Source organism: Bufo bufo, chromosome 3 (genome assembly GCF_905171765.1).
Source record: "Bufo bufo chromosome 3, aBufBuf1.1, whole genome shotgun sequence".
NCBI lineage: Eukaryota > Metazoa > Chordata > Amphibia > Anura > Bufonidae > Bufo > Bufo bufo.
Window position 1 is genome coordinate 89,870,809 of NC_053391.1, and position 18,113 is coordinate 89,888,921.

Genomic DNA, 18,113 nt, shown 5'->3' on the forward strand with positions numbered 1-18,113 from the left:
CACTATAGGAAAAAGTGCAGGCCTTTCTGGTGGCCGGGACCATGGGAGCACGCATAGGCTGGTGCTTTTTCCTATAGCGTGTAAGCACGACCACCGTGGCTGGATTGCAGGGTGGCCGTAACCATGGAAACGAGCAGTATATAATGTGATGGAAAAATGAATCCAGCCAGCAAAAGAGGCAACATGGACAATCACAATATATTAGTAAGTGTCTTGTAATAGCTTTCTCTACATGATAGATTCTATTTGCTGAAGTGAGAAAACCCCTTTAAGGGCTCATGCACACGACCTTGTGCTGCCCGTGGTCGTATTGCTGCCCGTATACGGCGGGTCCGCAATACACGGGCACTGGCCGTGTGCATCACTGATCGCGGACCCATGAACTCCAACAGGTCCGCAATCCGGGAGATGCGGAACGGAGGCACGGATTGAAACCCCACGGAAGCACTACGGAGTGCTTCCGTGGTTTTTCTGGCCGTGCTTCCGCACCGCAAAAAAGTAGTGCATGCGCTACTTTTTTGCAGTGCGGACCGTCTGATGCGGATCGCGGACCCCATTCAAGTGAATGTGTCCGCGATCCGCATGCGGCTGCTCCACGGTCTGTTCCCGTGCATTGCGGACCGCAGCACGGGCACGGAGCCCTTACGTTCGTGGAAATGAGCCCCAAGACTGGGTTCACAAGTGAAAAACGGTTGCCGGAATGCTGCACCTTTTCTGCTGCTTCTTTTTAAAGGGGTTATCCAATATCCTAAGCAGTCCCCCCCTGGCCCCTCACAGGGTATATACTTACCCGGGTCTCTGCTCCTGGTCCACCGCACCACCGCTGCTGCTTCTCCCTGTACACAGATGGAGACATCCAGTAGTGTCGGCGGGGGGGAGGCGGGGATGGGCCTCCCTAGCGTCTCCCTTTGCAAACAGGGAGATCCGGGGCAAATCGGCACCAAATCCACTGCCGCATGTAACATAATCAGACTTATCCCAGTTGCGGTGTTTGCTGCCGAAATTGTGCCCCATATGTGCGTACCCTTATAATGTGTGTTGGCAAGAAATTGCATTTTTTTTGGTAAAACTGTAACTATTGGTCAGAAAAGAAATCTGAAAAAATCATGAAATGTAGTGGAAGAAGAAAAAATAATGCAAATTGTATTATCTGTAATTACTTTGACATTTAAATCTTTTGAATATTGTGAGTTCAAAAGGTTTCGTCTGCAGAAAGCACAGGGACTTCTGAAGTTTAATGAAGCGCCAAGTCTGCAGCTGAATTGTCATTAATTAAGTCCTTGCTCAAAATTTCTCCCGTTTTCTGTTTTCTTATAATGAATGGAGCGGTAGCATGGAGTTGTTGTTTATTCCATAGAATCCAGTGTTTTCTGCTAATTAATTTCTCTCTGAAGTTCACAGTCTGAAGTATTGTTTGTGTTGCATCGCGCTGCTGCTTTCATCGACATTGCGCCAGCCATTAATGAAGTTGTACGTGTATACTCTGCATGTCACGAGCACTGCCCTTATCGGGGGAGATTAGAAGCCCAGTTGCGTCTGACTTCTGCTCCTTTAAGAATGCGTTTTTGAAAAGTGGTATTTTCTCCATAAATTCCTTGTTTCACCCTGATTCAGACATATGTAGGTCAGAGTTGGACACTTCAGCCTGTCCACCCATGGCAGCTAATGGCCACGTGATTTTGCAGGTAAAATTAAAGGGATTGTCCCACGAAAAATTTTCTACAGTTTTCACACCAGCACCTGGATCTGAATACTTTTGTAATTGCATGTAATAAAAAATTTAGCATAGCCACTGAGTTATTCACTGAAATCTATCTGTATAGCGCCACCTGCTGTTTGGTCTTTTTCCGATTTCTCTGTCCTGCTCACTGAGGTGGGTGCACATGTTCAGTTCCATCCGTCAGTTGCCAATAGCTGCAGTAGGACGGGGACACCCCTGAGAGAGTGCACTCCCCCTAAGCTACCACCTTGATATAAATCTAGCAGAGCAATGAATGGGGAGATCTCTGTATCCATGTGAGGTACAGGGCTGGTTCTAGCTTTGTTAGAAAGAGATTGTCATGTACAATATGGTACCTGCGCAGCCACTAGCCACCATGGATTGGGGGAGACGTTGGCGGTTGTAAACCCAATTACCTTCACATCAGTCTGAGCCCTGCATGATATTTAGCGTCAGTAGTAACCAGGGCCTTTGGGTAATGCCTTTACCCATTATAGGGTATAGCAGCCCATACCTTGAAGTATTAATGGTGACTAGGTGTGATATTGATTGGACCAGATCCACCTGAATTCTACACTGTTAAGTCTAGTTTAGGCGAGCGTGTCCTGTTTGGAAATCACGCTCTGTGTGCCAGCATGATTTCCCATCATGGGCACTGCTCATTTCGCAAGATGGCACGGCATTATATTGATTTATAATGTTGTGTGTCTCTGCTAGACCTATATCTGCTGAATTATACTGATATAATGTTGTTAGTATAATTCTGTAGATGCCAGTTCATACAGAGACACACAGCATTATACATCATTATAATGCCTTGTGATCCTGTGAAAGGAGCAGTGTCCATAACGGGAAATCACCCTCACACATGGAACAGGACACGCTCGTCTGAAAGAGGCCCAAAGGGTTTGCTGGAACTTCAAACAGCTGATCATCGAGGTTGCCGGGAGTCGGTACCCCGCTGATCAGATATTGATGACCTGAGGACAGATCATCGGTATATGAATCCCGGAAAACCCCTATTAAGTTAGCAGAGAATTGTCTGCAATGGATCAGTCTTTAGCAAACTCTCCGCTGAAAGAAATATGAGGCTGGGTTTCCGCATTCAGCATTGGATGCAGTTTTTGAAATCTCGTCCTCATTTATACGGGTGGATCTGTAGCATCTAAAGCCAAAAATCCGCTGCAGAAGTCTGGGGGTCAGTGGAGGATACACACCTTTCAGGTGTAGAGGTTATTTTGCGCAATTGTGCAGTCATCACAGTAAAAAAAAAAAAAAAAAAAGGAATCAACATGACTCCTAAGTCTGAATATAGCCTATAGTTTTAAAATGGTGAAGGATTTAAAGGGGTTGTGCAGGGGTTCCTTAGCTTAGGTCATCAATATCAGATCGGTGGGGGGAGGGCTGACACCTGGCCTGTAGCATGCTAATGGGAGGGGGGGGCGGTCAGAGGGGTGCCAGCGCCTAGAAGCAATGAGCGCTTCCATCAATACAGATGGAAGCGCTCATTGCTGGAGCGCTGGGAGCTGCGGTCCTGTCGCTCCCCGCGCTCCTCCCCTCCTTCAGGCCAGCGGCGCACAGAATGGTGAAGCAGGAAGACTTCTTCCCACTCCCCCATTCAGCCTGCAGGCACATATCACGCTGCCGGCCTGTGCGGGAGGAGCCTGCAGGCCGGAAATCTGTATAAGCCCCGCCCACACAGTGCTGCAGAGCGATCTGTGTCTGCAAGGGAGAGAGGACTGTGAGATTCAGGAACGGGGCAAGTTGAGTAGTTACTGTGTGTTTGTTTTTTTGTTTTGTTTTTTTAACAGCATTTCTACCATGGAGGGGGCACAGAGGGCACTTCTACCATGGAGGGGGCACAGAGGGCACTTCTACCATGGAGGGGGCACAGAGGGCACTTCTACCATGGAGGGGGCACAGAGGGCACTTCTACCATGGAGGGGGCACAGAGGGCACTTCTACCATGGAGGGGGCACAGAGGGCACTTCTACCATGGAGGGGGCACAGAGGGCACTTCTACCATGGAGGGGGCACAGAGGGCACTTATACCATGGAGGGGGCACACAGGCCACTTCTGCCATGGAGGGGGCGCACAGGCCACTTCTGCCATGGAGGGGGCGCACAGGCCACTTCTGCCATGGGGGGGCGCACAGGCCACTTCTGTACGGCAATACTACAATAAATGGGGCACAATGGGCATTACTACTGTGAAGGGGGCACAGCAAGCATTACTGTTAAGCATTGAAGGGGTGGGCATAACTGTTATGGGGCATTGAGTGGGCATTACTACTGTGAAGGGGGAACAGTGGGCATTACTACTGTGAAGGGGGAACAGTGGGCATTACTACTGTGAAAGTTGTATAGTAAGGGCATAAATACTGTGAGTGGGCACAGTGTGGGCATAACTGCCGTGAGGGGGCACATATCTGGAGAAAATTACTGTGAGGGTTGTACAATGAGGGCAATACTACTGTTAGGGGTACAATTTTATAGTATTTGTGGGGGGGGGGGGGGTAGGCACGTCACTGCACCTGGCACCCACACCGATCAGCTGTTTGAAGAGGAGGCGACGCTCCATGCGAGCGCTGCTTCTTCTTCATTACACTGCCCATCGTCTTGGAAGCTAGTGTAATTAAGAGTACTCGCTCCAGTCACTAGAATGGAGTGAGTACTTGTAATTACACTATACCACCACTACAGGAGAGACGACGCGTAGTGTAATGAAGAGGTAGCAGCGCTCGCATGGAGCGCCGTCTCCTCTTCATAAAGCTGAGGCTAGGTCATCAATATAAAACCCCTTTAACCCCGAATCTATAAAGCTTTGCATCTATTCAGAACCATGCGGTCAGAGGACTAAGTTAGGTTTGCATGTGTTGTATTTGATTTTACGGCAAACTGCAGTGGTTTTTACTGGCACGACATGTCCAGGTGGAGCACACGTTATGAGTGTGGTTATATGCTGCAGGCATTGCAAAACCGCCGCAATCTGTGCTAAAAGAGCGTCCATTTTGTCTGGATGTACACATACCCTTACACACATTGAGAATAGCAGCCGCTAGCGACCTTCTTCACAGATTTCATGTAGCATGATGAGATATATTCACACTGCACAGAGGAAAACGTCTGGTAATACAGTGAAAACCGCAAAAAGGATGAGTTCCATTACATCTCCACAACCTGTGTTGGTGACCAGCTTCGTTTCCGGAGGCGGCTGCAGCCGCGAGCTTCGCCTCGGCCCTGGATAGGGCTCATTTCTGAGCGGCTGAGGTTGTGTTCATATGGAAGCTTCTCCTGGTAACACAATAGCATTCTGTTCACATTGTCCTCTTTCTGCCAGCAATGCCTAAAGTACCTTTCTGTTCTAATCAAGATCATGAAATGTATTGTGGATGTCTGAAGCATGCTAATCACTTGTGCTCCTCATATCCACAATCTATTTCTGACCCTCGTCTGGGCATTAGTTAAAGCATAACTTAAAATTCGGAGTTCAATGTAATATAACTCGGCATTAAAAACCAGTTACTTTTGTAGTTTTACTTTGTTAATAATGCTCCATTAGTGAGAGATTCTCTTTACTCCATTAGGGTCCATTCACACGTCCGTGGTGTATTGCGGATCCGCATTACACCCGGCCGACAACCCCATAGAACTGCCTATTCTTGTCTGCAATTGCGGACAAGAATAGGACATGTTCTATTTTTTTGCGGAGCCGCGGCCCCGAAGTTCGGGGCCAGCTCCGGTAATGCGGAGAGCACATAGTGTACTCTCCGCATCCATTCCTGCCCCATTGAGAATGAATAGGTCCGCACCCGTTCCCGATATTGCGGAATGGATGCGGACCCATTTGCGGACGTGTGAATGGACCATTATAGTGGCACCGCCCTGGTGTTTAATCTGTATAGTGATGTGCACATCCAGTTGCTGAGATCGTTACACTTGCTCGTTTCCATCTTATAACTGCCAACAGCCATATCTACTGTTAGAAACTGTGACAGTTATGGGGAGAGAGCTGCAGCAGAAAGGACATACCCCCTGAGCTGTGATAAAGAGAAAATTGTAGCAGAAAGGACATGCCCTCTTAGCTGTGATAGAGAGAGCTGTGTCAGCAAGCACACACCTCCTGAGCTGTGATGGAGAACTGCAGCAGAAAGGACATGCCCCTGGGCTGTGATACAGAGAGCGGCAACAGACATGATACGCTCCCTGAGCTGTAGCTGAAAGGATCCAGCCCCTGAGCTGTGATTGAGAACTGTAGCATAAATGACAATGACGCGTCCCGTGAGCTGTGATGGCGCTGCTGCAGAAAGGACACGCCACCTGAGCTGTCAGCCTGAAAAGCAAATCTAGCAGACCAATTGGAGCAGTGAATGGGGACAGCTCTGAATCCATGTGCTGTACAGGGATGGCTCTAGCTTTCTTAGAAAGAGTTTAGATTATCATGTACTACAGTCCTGTTCAAAAGTTTAAGACCACTTGAAAAATGGCAAAAAATCATATTTTACATTGTTGGATCTTAACAAGGTTCCAAGTGGAGCTTCAACATGCAACAAGAAGAAATGGGAGTGAGACAAAACATTTTTTGAGCATTCAATTAATTGAAAATAACGATTAAACTGAAACAGGCTGTTTTTCAGCTGATCCAAAGTTTAAGACCACATGCCTTTAAAAGGCCAAATCTGTGCAAAGATGTGGATTCATTGTCATTTTCTGTCAGGTAGTCACACGTTGTGATGGCAAAGGCAAAAAAACTCTCCCTTTTTGAACGTGGTCGGGTTGTTGAACTGCATAAGCAGGGTCTCTCACAGCGCGCCATCGCTGCTGAGGTGGGACGCAGAGTAAAACGCCAAAGAAGGAAGAGGGCTAGCACAAATACATAAGTATAAACTTTATTGAAGTAATAAAATATAGATAAAAGACAATACTGTGGTGGGTATAGAACACACAGGAAGAAATGCGGCACCACTAGTATATAAGCATATACATATAAATATCCAGGCTACTGAAATCAAGCAGATAACATAATGTATATATGACATAAACCGGATATCAAAAAACATGAGGCCAAGCCACGGCTAACAAAATAGGATGGAGATCCAAAGCAGTACAAAAAGGATAAAGTGCAAACATACCCAGTACATGGATCACAGATACTGAACTAATCACAATTGAGCCATGACATGAATACCTGAGTGGTGAACCGGATACCCCAACGCACGTTTCGCATAAAGCTTCTTCAGGGGGAGAGGGTGTGTGACCTCGTCTCCTTGAACGCCACAGAACTGCTCGTTTGGACTTTGCAAGAGAGCACCAAACATGGGACATTCAAAGGTGGAAGAAAGTTTTATTCTCTGATGAGAAAAAATTTAACTTTGATGGTCCTGATGGTTTCCAACGTTACTGGCATGACAAGCAGAACCCACCTGAGATGTTTTCTATGCGCCACAGTGGAGGGGGCGCCATAATGGTCTGGGGTGCTTTTTCCTTCAGTGGAACAATGGAGCTTCAGGAAGTGCAGGGGCGTCAAACGGCCGCTGGCTATGTCCAGATGTTGCAGAGAGCATTCCTCATGACTGAGGGCCCTCGTCTGTGTGGTAACGACTGGGTTTTTCAACAGGACAACGCTACAGTACACAATGCCCGCAGGACAAGGGACTTCTTCCAGGAGAATAACATCACTCTTTTGGCCCATCCTGCGTGTTCCCCTGATCTAAATCCAATTGAGAACCTTTGGGGATGGATGGCAAGGGAAGTTTACAAAAATGGACAACAGTTCCAGACAGTAGATGGCCTTCGAGCGGCCGTCTTCACCACTTGGAGAAATGTTCCCACTCACCTCATGGAAACGCTTGCATCAAGCATGCCGAAACGAATTTTTGAAGTGATAAGCAATAACGGCGGAGCTACTTATTACTGAGTTCATGTTTGGAAGTTGGATTTCTGTTTTGGGGGGGTTAGGTATTTTTTGGAGGTGTGGTCCTAAACTTTTGATCAGCTGAAAAACAGCCTGTTTCAGTTTATTCGTTGTTTTCATTAAATTGAATGCTCAAAAAATGTTTGGTCTCACTCCCATTTCTTCTTGTTGTATGTTGAAGCTCTACTTGGAACCTTGTTAAGATCCAGCCATGCTAAATATGATTTTTTGCCATTTTTTAAGTGGTTTTAAACTTTTGATCAGAACTGTATCTGATGTTTGATTTTAATTTTTTCACATCAATCATGATATGACCCCTTTCCATTTAAAAATTCTGGATGCCTGCAGCCACCAGTGGGCGCAGATGGGGTCCTGAACAAGTATTTGAGTCTTCAGAAAGCTCCCCCTAGTGGTGGCTGCAGGCGCACAGAGTCTTAGCTCTATCACTGTGTGAAGGGAAGTATAACCTTTGTATCAGAAAAATAAAGTTCTTACCCATAAACGTGTATTGTGAAATTAGACAGTACAGAACTTTGGAGCAAAACATGATATTCAAAGCTGAAGTTAAAGTTTTTAAACGGGTTATCCCATGAAAAACATCACCTATCTACTGGGACCACCACTGATCACTGGAACAGCTGGAGTGCCGGAGGTTGCTGATCCCTGACCTATACTGGGTTTGGATGATGCAGGTTTTTTGTAGGGTGCCCCTTTAAGCCACAGCGTCGTCCACGTCATTTGTGCTTCTCTTTTCTTGCTAGGAGCGGATATAATGATTAGATTGCGGAATAGTAATACTGTTATCAGAACTATTGTATTATCCCTTTACAGGCAGTGATAATCCACTACTAACCCAGCAGGGCCACAGGGAGTTGTATGTGTGTTACGGCTGCTCCTCACAGGGGGCTAGCACAGTCCATGCAGCTTATAACCAAGCCTGTGTGGGCACTGCATGGGCAGCATACCCCATGAACTTATGCTGTATAGATACAGCACACGGCCAGTAGGTGTCCAAAGCTGCTAAATGGGGCGATCCCCCTACCCACAGTCAAATTCATCAGTTTCTGTTCCCCATTAAGCTTGATAAAGGTTGGTTAAAGGGCAAGCAGATCTGTGCCTATCAAACTGGCTGACCTGTTACATGGGTGCTTGGTAGCTGAAGACATCTGTGTTGGTCCCATGTTCATATGTGTCCACATTGCTGAGAAAAATGATGTTTTAATATATGCAAATGAGCCTTTAGGAGCAATGGGGGCGTTGCCATTACACCTAGAGGCTCTGCTCTCTCTGTAACTACTGCACCCTCTGCACTTTGACAGGGCCAGGCAGTGAAAACGTAATCACACCTGGCCTCTTAATCAGAGTGCAGGGGGCGCAGCAGTTGCAGAGAGAGCAAAGCCTCTAGGTGTAACGGCAACGCCCCCGTTGCTCCTAGAGGCTCATTTGCATATTTTAAAACCTCATTTTTCTCAGCAATGTGGACACATATGAACATGGGACCAACACAGATGTCTTCATCTGCCAAGTGCACATGTAACATGTCAGCCAGTGTCATAGGTACAAATCTGCTGACAGATGACCTTAAAGCTGAAATGTTGCATTTTATGTTAGGGAATTGTTAATTAAGCAGTTGTCTGATATAACGAAGCACAGCAATCACTTGAAGTGTTGATGAATGTTTATAGAAGATACATTATGTCCTACATTAAAGGGACACTTCTATCAGAAAGAGTTAACTTAATATTCATAGAAAAAAAATAATCATTTCGGCAGTACTATACTGTAGAACAGGGGTCAGCAACCTTCGGCACTCCAGCTGCTGTGATACTACAACTCCCAGCATGCAACATGCTCGTTTGTTATTGTAACTCCCATAGAAGTGAATGAAACATACTGGGAATTGTAGTAGAAGATTAAATACACAGTAGTGTCCTGTGATAAGTCCTCCTGTATACAGTTTATAAGTAATCCACTGTCGGTTTACTGCTGCTGTGAGGGGGAAGATGCTATCTGAAGGGTAATCCTCATGATAATAGCAGGTGTCGAATTGGGATAACAGTATGGCAGCTCTGCTGTTCTCTAGATAAAGATTTCCACAGAAATGTGTGATGCTCTAATTGAGTCACAACAGGGAACCTTTCTCCTGTCGCGGTGATGATTTGACTCCCCTCCAATTAAAGGGGTCATCTCATCAAGACCACCCCAGTCCATGAGCCCCATGAGATCATATGGACATCGTAGAGAGGGGTTTAAATCTGTAAGCGGCTCCTGTTCTGGAGGACCTGGAACTTCCACCAATCTGAGTGACCTGCATGTAATAGAACAACCCACCCATGACGGACCATCTCTGGGGGGGTTCAGTCATCAGACAGCCAGGAAGACTTGTCTTTCTAGAAGGTGACTTCATGAGACCTCACATTTAGAGCAGATATAGCAATCTGTTATCAGTATTGTTCCCCATCATAAAAGAGAAGCTAGAGAAGATGTCGGCCATCAGGAGACACGTGAAATGGTCAGCAATGCTGGCAGACTGATCCGTGTTGTCAGTAGCTCCTCTAGACTTGCTTAGTGCGCAGAACATATTCCAGCTGATCTTGTGGTTAGTGACAAAGCAAATTCATGATGATTACGACACTTCCTGACATTTTACAGTAATATTCCAAGATTGTAAGTGCTGCCAGCAATAGAAAAATACTGTATGATGTCCGCCCGGTCCCCTCCCTGTCTTTATTTAGACGTGTTGATGGGAAGTCATCTCGGCATACAGCGACGTGCCCCTCCACCGGCTGTCCAGCATCTCACATAGAGGTGAAAATGTATGGACGGGAGTATATGGGGACAGATCCATTATACTATTAACCACTACACCCTTCTCAATGCTCACTCACTGGAAACGTACCTCTTCCGCCAAGTGTATAACATGCCTAAAGTGTCCATCAAGCAGTATTCCAGCGCCGCCTGCAACTGACATGTCTACAGATGCTCGCTGCATTCCCTGACCACTTGCCTATGGATTGTAAGCTCTTATGAACAGGGCTCTTTCCTGTGTATCTTATAAAGTGTGGGGGGGGGGGGGGGGGGTGAATTTATCTTTCCTCCCCTTGCCAGAAAAAAGCTACAAACACTGTGTTTGTGACTTTTTTTTTATGCCACTTGCACACAATGTTTTGAACAATGGGTGTTTCTCTGCCGCCCTCGCCACTTTTGTGGCCCCAGCATATTTATCTTCTTTTAGGCCAGCTTTCTGACATGTAAGGTCCGCAAATTGCGGATGCGCAAAACACGGATTGTCTTCCGCAATTTACGGAACGGGCGGCCCATTGTAGAAATGCCTATTCTTGTCCACAAAACGGACAAGAATAGGACATGTTATATATATATTTTTTTTTGCGGGGCTACGGAACGGAGAAACGGATGCGGACAGCACACATCTTTTGCGGCCCTATTGAAGTGAATGGGTCCGCACCTGAGCCGCAAAAACTGCGGTACGGATGCGGACCAGAACAACGGTCGTGTGCATGAGGCCTCATGCATACAACTGTATTTTTCATTTTCAGTGTGTTATTCATTTTTTTCACAGATAGGATTTGGGGGGTACTATCTCTCCTTGGCGTGAGGAGACTTATAGGCCATACATGCTCCTCTGGAATTCTGGGAAGAAGGGATGCAGATGAGCTCCTAACAAGCTCCGCCTCTAATGCCACCAGATGTAAGGCAGCTATCCTGTAGGTCAGTGTTCGACCCTTTAAATAGCCTTGAGACATGACTCTGATATTAAATAAGCCAGCATCTCATCTGCAGACAGCTGTTTTGGGATGATTGCCCCTCATCAGTGCAGACCAGATAGTACTGGCTGGGTGAGAGGCCTAAGTCAGGATTTAGGAGGTAAGGCGCTCTCACCACAAGAAGAGATAGCGCCCCCCCCCCCCCCCCCCAAATACTGCCTCAGGCCTCTCACCCAGTATTTTCTGCTCTGCACTGATGATGAGGTGCAATCACCCAGAAACAGCTGTCTGCAGATGAGGTGTGTGGCAAACCTAGCCACTTACAGAATGTCTTTGTATATATCATGCTCTTACTGTAATGTTATTGCCTGTATGGTCTGTGTAGCAGCATAATGGATACTCTGGCTACATTATTTCCCTTGTGTTAGGCTGTCTGTACGGCTCCGTGTGTTTACTGGTCACCATGTTAAATGCATTGCTTTTCTGTAGCTCTTCTCCTCCCCCTTTTTCCTGTCCCATTGTTTCCCCAGCAGGGTGTTGTCTCAGGGACACTGGGAGACCAATTTAAACCAGCTGCTCTGTCCCTCCTCAATCTCCCATCAGCCCTTCCTTGTACCATAGTCATCTATGTGCCCTATTGTATGTAAATGAGGCTGTTGGGGGGGTTTAAAGTAGATGTGCTATGCCTAAATAAAGTTAGTTGACTCCCAAGCTATGTGTCGTCTAGTTCTTGGGAATAAGGGATTATTGTATGCTGTTCCTGTCTACCAGCGGAGTTATTGGGTATTACACGGCCTCTCCGCTACAAGGTGCTGGCTTATTTAACCCTTTCCCGACTGCAATCTGTATATATACGTGATAGCTGCACATGCCCCGTGCAGCTATCACGTCTATAAACGTCAAGACAGTTCTTTAATCCAAGCGCTGCAAAGCGCTTGGATTAAAGCTTCTGCCCGAGCCCTGCTGCTGTCACGGACAGCATACAGTTCAGTAATGTCGGCAAGGGACCAATCAGAGTGGCCCCTTGCCGACAATCGATCCGATTGGTTAGTCTGTGCAGACTAACCAATCGGATCGCGGCAGTGGAAAAAATGCCGGTTTCAGGCTCTGATCTGCGCTCTGCAGATCACAGCCTGAAATCAGGTAGTGTCTCTGTGGCCCCCAATCTGTGCCCCTTTCCTGTGCCCCCCGATCTGTGCTCCTCCAACACCCCCCTGTGCGCGCCTGCCCCTGATGCAGTAGTTCCCCCGCCCGATCCATATTCATATAGTCCCTCCCTGATGCGATCCGCCCCATGCTGTCTCCCCGCCCCTCCTGCCCCAGCCTCACTCACCCTCAAGGTTAGCCGCCGTACCCCAATACACCCCCCCCCCCCCCATCCAGCGCTGCCCCCGATCCTGTGCCCCCGCTGTGTGTGATGGCGGCGGCTCCATTCCTGAGCCGCCGCCATCAGCAGCGAGTGTCAGCTCTATGCTGACACTCTGCTGTAACCATAGATGCCGCGGTTGCAGCATCCATGGGGTTAATAGAGGGAGGGAGCTCCCTCTCTGAACCATCGGGGCTGCAGCGCTGATAGCAGCGCCGATGGTTGCCATGGCGTCCGGTTGCCATGGCAAAGGCGTCCGGTTGCCATGGCAAAGGCATCCGGTGCTGCCACCTACAGGGCATCTAATAGTATTATACTTTGCAATGCAAGAGCATTGCAAAGTATAGTACAGCCATCAGCCCCATTGGATCTTCATGATCCAAGAGGGACTTGATAAAAAAGGAAAGTGAAAATAATAAAAATGAAAAATAAATAAATAAATAAAAATGTAAATTAAAAAAAGAAATTGCCTTTTCCTATAAAAAAAAATGAAAAAATAAAATACACATATTAGGTGTCACCGCGTCCGTAACGACCGTCTCTATAAATATATCACATGATAGACCCAGTCCGATAAACACTATTAAAAAAAAAAAAAAAAAAAAAACTGTGCCAAAAAAAGCTATTTTTGTCACCTTACATCACAAATAGTGCAACAGCAAGCGATAAAAAAGGCTTATGACCCCCAAAATAGTACCAATTAAACCGTCACCTCATCCCGCAAAACATGATACCCTATTTAAGACAATCGCCCAAAAAATATAAAAGCTATGGCTCTCAGACTATGGAGACACTAAAACATAATTTGTTTGGTTTCAGAAATGCTATTATTGTGTAAAACTTAAATAAATAAGAAAAAGTATACATATTAGGTATTGCCACGTCCGTAACGATCTTCTCTATAAAACTATCACATGACCTAACTCCTCAGATGAACGCTGTAAAAATAAATAAATGAAAGCTGTTCCAAAACAGCCAATTTTTTGGTCACCTTGCCCTATAAAGTGTAATAATGAATGATCAAAAAATCCTATGTACCCAAAAATGGTACCAATTAAAACCTCAACACTTTCTGCAAAAAACGAGCCCTTGCACAAGACGATCGGCAGAAAAATAAAAAACATATGGTGTTCAGAAAACCAATCCAGCAAAATCTGCCTTCCAAAAACCGTATGGCATTCCTTTCCTTCTGCGCCCTGCCGTGTGCCCGTACAGCAGTTTACGACCACATGTGGGGTGTTTCTGTAAACCGCGGAATCAGGGTAATAAATATTGAGTTTTGTTTGGCTGTTAACCCTCAATGTGTTAAATAAAAAAATGCAATAAAATGGAAAATCTGCCAAAAATGTGAAATTTAGAAATTTCATCTCCATTTTCCTTTAATTCTTGTGGAACACCTAAAGGGTTAAAAAAGTTTGTAAAATCAGTTTTGAGTAACTTGAGGGGTGTAGTTTCTGCAATGGGGTCATTTATGGGGGTATCCACTATGTAGGCCCCACAAAGTGACTTCAGACCTGAACTGATCCTTATAAAGTGGGTTTTGGAAATTTTCTTAAAAATTTTAAGAATTGCTTCTAAACTTCTAAGCCTTCTAACGTCCTAAAAAAATAAAATGACATTTCCAAAATGATGCCAACATAAAGTAGACATATGGGAAATGTTAAGTAATAAATATTTTATTAGGTATGACTTTCTGTTTTAGAAGCAGAGAAATTGAAATTTGGAAAATTGAGAATTTTTCAAAATTTTGGGTACATTTTGGATTTTTTCATAAATAAAGGTGAGATATATTGACTCAAATATATGACTATCATGAAGTACAATATGTCACGAGAAAACAATCTCAGAATGGTTTGGATAAGTAAAAGTGTTCCAAAGCTATTACCACATAAAATGACGCATGTCAGATTTGTAAATTTTGACCTGGACATTAGGGCATCAATGACCCTTGGTCATGAAAGGGTTAAGATCAGAGTCATGTCTCAAGCCCTTTTTAAAGAGTCGAACATTGCCTTATAGCAGTGATGGCTAACCTCCGGCACTCCAGCTGTGGTGAAACCACGACTCCCAGCATGCTCCATTCATTTCTGTGGAGTTCTGAGAACAGCCAAGCAAGTTTGCATCTTGGGAGTTGTAGTTTTACCACAGCTGGAGTTCCAGAGGTTAGCCATCACGGTAGGATAGCTGCCTTACATCTGGAGGCATTAGAGGCAGAGCTTGTTAAGAGCTCATGAACATCCCCTTCTTTTCGCAGATGGCACATTGGCCCATTTCTCTGGGGGCCATGCACACATCAGTTTTTAGTTTTTTTTCTGAGGCTGCATTCATGTCTCTTTTAGAGATGATCCGGCTGTCGGCCGGACAAAAACTGCTGCGTGCAACGTTTTTTGTCCGGTCAAAACCCATAATTTATGCCTGAAAGCCGGTTTCTATTATAGTTAATAGGGATGTGGCAGTGATCTGTTGACTCCAGTAATGCCGGATCCGTTGAACTATTGATGTGAACATGGCCTAAGGGTTCCATGTGTCTGATTCGCAAATCTTGCTGCTGGTTCCAATCTTGTCCATGTTTGCAGATGAGAATAGTCCTTTCAGATGATGGAAGTGATAAAAAAATATATATAATATGGACACAGAAGATATTTGTTTTTTGCAGACTGACAATTAGTGGCGACTTTACCCAATAGTGTGCTGTGTAAATATTAGTCATTTATATTGGTAGAAATTATTGTACATATTGTGATTTTGGGACTAAGGCCCGTTGTTCATTCTAGTTCCTAGATCTGGCAAAGGATCTCAAAACCAGAATTAAACGGATCTGAGCCATTTAGTACATCCGGATGCATCCATTAAATCTAAACTGAACAAACTGGATCAGGTATGAAAATCATTGTAAGTCAATGGGCGCCAGATCCTTTTTTTTTTTTTTTTTTTTCTTTTTTAGTTAACAAAGAAACCGGATCCAGCACCATTGACTTACATTCATGTTCATACGAAATCCGGTTTGTTCCGTTTCGCAGACCGGACACAAAACTGCAGCTTGCAGCAATTTTGTGTCCAGTCAAAAAAGAAAACTGAACAGAATGCATCCTGATCAGTTTTGTCCTTAATAACCATGAATGAGGACAAAACGAATCAGTTGTGGCCCGGTTTTGAGATCCTGTGCCGGATCTCAAAACCGGAAAGCCACACCGAAAGTGTGAAGAAACGGGCCTAATAATTGAAATTCTGCAAGTTTATCTTTGCATATTAAATTGTCATGATCATATTGTTTTTCCTCTATTTCTAGTGGTATAAAATATTGTTTTTTTTTTAAATGTAATATTCCAACAAGTCGTTTGCGGGGGGTCGGTTCAGTTTGCAGCTGAAGACACAAGGTTGAGGCTGTATACCCTGCTGGCATCGTGTACCCACTAACACAATCGTATCTTCCGGTAAATGGTTATGTTCCTCATGTGACACTCATCCTGTCCCTCTTTCCAGATTAAGATGCCACGTTGTGGAAGCCAACAAACCTGCCACACTAGGAATAAAGGAGAACGCAATGAACAGGCCATTATTAAGCAATGAAGATCTGCATTTTAAGGTGAAGTATCGTGAATGGGATTATGCTTGTTTCGATATTTCTCTGGTCTTTGTAGGAGAGGTGGTCGTCTAACGGTGGAAGCTACAGGAATGGCTGGCTGCCATTTAGAAACCTAAGTCAAGGACGTATGCAGCCCATTCCTCACTATGCTTCCGGATGTAAGCACCACCCCTTGTTCCCTGGCCACGCCTCCAAAACCGAAACGGTGGGAAGTCATTCTGTCAGCTGGTGACATCAATTTAACTTGTGAGCGGTTCCAAACCGGAGCTATTTAGGGCCTACACAATGGCCGCATCTAGGCGACCGACAGGTTCCCAAGGCCACTTAAGAAGACCTCAGAATCCTCAGTGACACATGGAATGAGGGGGGCCTTGTCACATACTTTGCGTTGGGGTCCAGACATTACAGTTTACACCTGGATCTTGCAGGTATTACACTGACTGCACATGGAGTAGTATGAGCCACACTGTAATTCTAGCACAGTATGAGCCCGAAGAATTCTCCATACTTACACCTAACATAATTACAAAGCAGTTCCCCTTTAGATGTGCACCTGTAATGCAGCGTATTTGTCTCCTCTGTGGTCATGTGCTCTGTCTCCATTTCTGCATTGCTTGGACAGTGGCACCACGAACCACGTAAAATTCATGCTGAAGCTGCGATCACTGACCAAACGTGGCTGATAATATATTGGAAGATGACAGTACTGTCTGCAAAATTACATTGTTCCAGTATAATCTGAGATCTACCCTAAAGTGCACCTGTCGCCCCTCCTGACATGTCTAATTTACGAAGTACTTGAATAACCCATAAAATTACCATTCTGGAGCATCTTTACAAATCTGTATTGTGCCATTCCTCTGTAAGGAGTACCAGAGGATCCTCCGGTGGGCCCAGGCTCTGATGCCATAGTGGGCCCCAAAGATCCAGGAGAAAAAAAAAACATTGAGTTACCCATTAGAGTTTATTTCTTTGATCCAAAACCCATTAAACTCTATTGATGGTATAGAAGTTGGGCCTCAAGAATAATTTTCTCTGGTGTGCCCCAGAAACCCCAGTCCCACATTGAAAGTATGGATACACATCCTATTGGGGAAAATGCTAGCTCCCAATTCATGGGGGGGTGTTTGGTTTACAGGTGTATTATACTTATTCTAGTAAACCACCACCCTTGTGAAGTGAGTAAATAAGTATACTATACTCCAGTATTTTCATTATATTATACTTGTATCCTTTTAAACGGATTTTACTTATTTGTTGCAACTCATTCGCCTCATTTTACTACACTTTGACGTGCATGACACTACAGACAACGGTCTCTTAGGCACTTGAGACCCAGAGTAGTGCGCTTATGACCATCCCTTTCTTTTCAATCAAATCGTTTTTATTATTCAAATAAAATTGGCATATTACAAGACAGTTTGTGTCTACAATTTTTCTGTTATTTCCCCCCCTCCACGTCTCATATACAAAGAATTGTATAAAACATTATCACATATCCAGATAATTGATACATCTCCCACAGTTATTGTACATAATGTATATACCAATAAAAAGAAAAAACAGTTACAAGATTATTTGCCTGTTAAAACCCAACAATCCCCTCCCCCAACTACCAACCCCCCCCCCCCCTTCGGATAAGAGCATGAATTTTCAAGACCTTTTTATATTACGACATGAGTGTGAGACAACCATTCATTCCACAACTTTTCAAACTTCTGAGGACAACCTCTCCTAACAAACACTCCCCTCTCTAAAGTCAACATATCATGCACCTTTCTCACAAATTCCTCCACTGTTGG

The 18,113-nt window shown here is 45.1% G+C and overlaps 1 protein-coding gene across 1 annotated transcript in view; it reads left to right on the forward strand.

Moving 5' to 3' along the window:
- The window catches only part of MOSPD2 (motile sperm domain containing 2), a 113,257-nt gene that overhangs the window by 89,577 nt on the left and 5,567 nt on the right, over positions 1-18,113 (forward strand). The window contains exon 14 of the mRNA XM_040423307.1: positions 16,209-16,311. Within this exon, the coding sequence (XP_040279241.1) occupies positions 16,209-16,311 (103 nt within the window). The remainder of the gene's footprint in view (positions 1-16,208; positions 16,312-18,113) is intronic.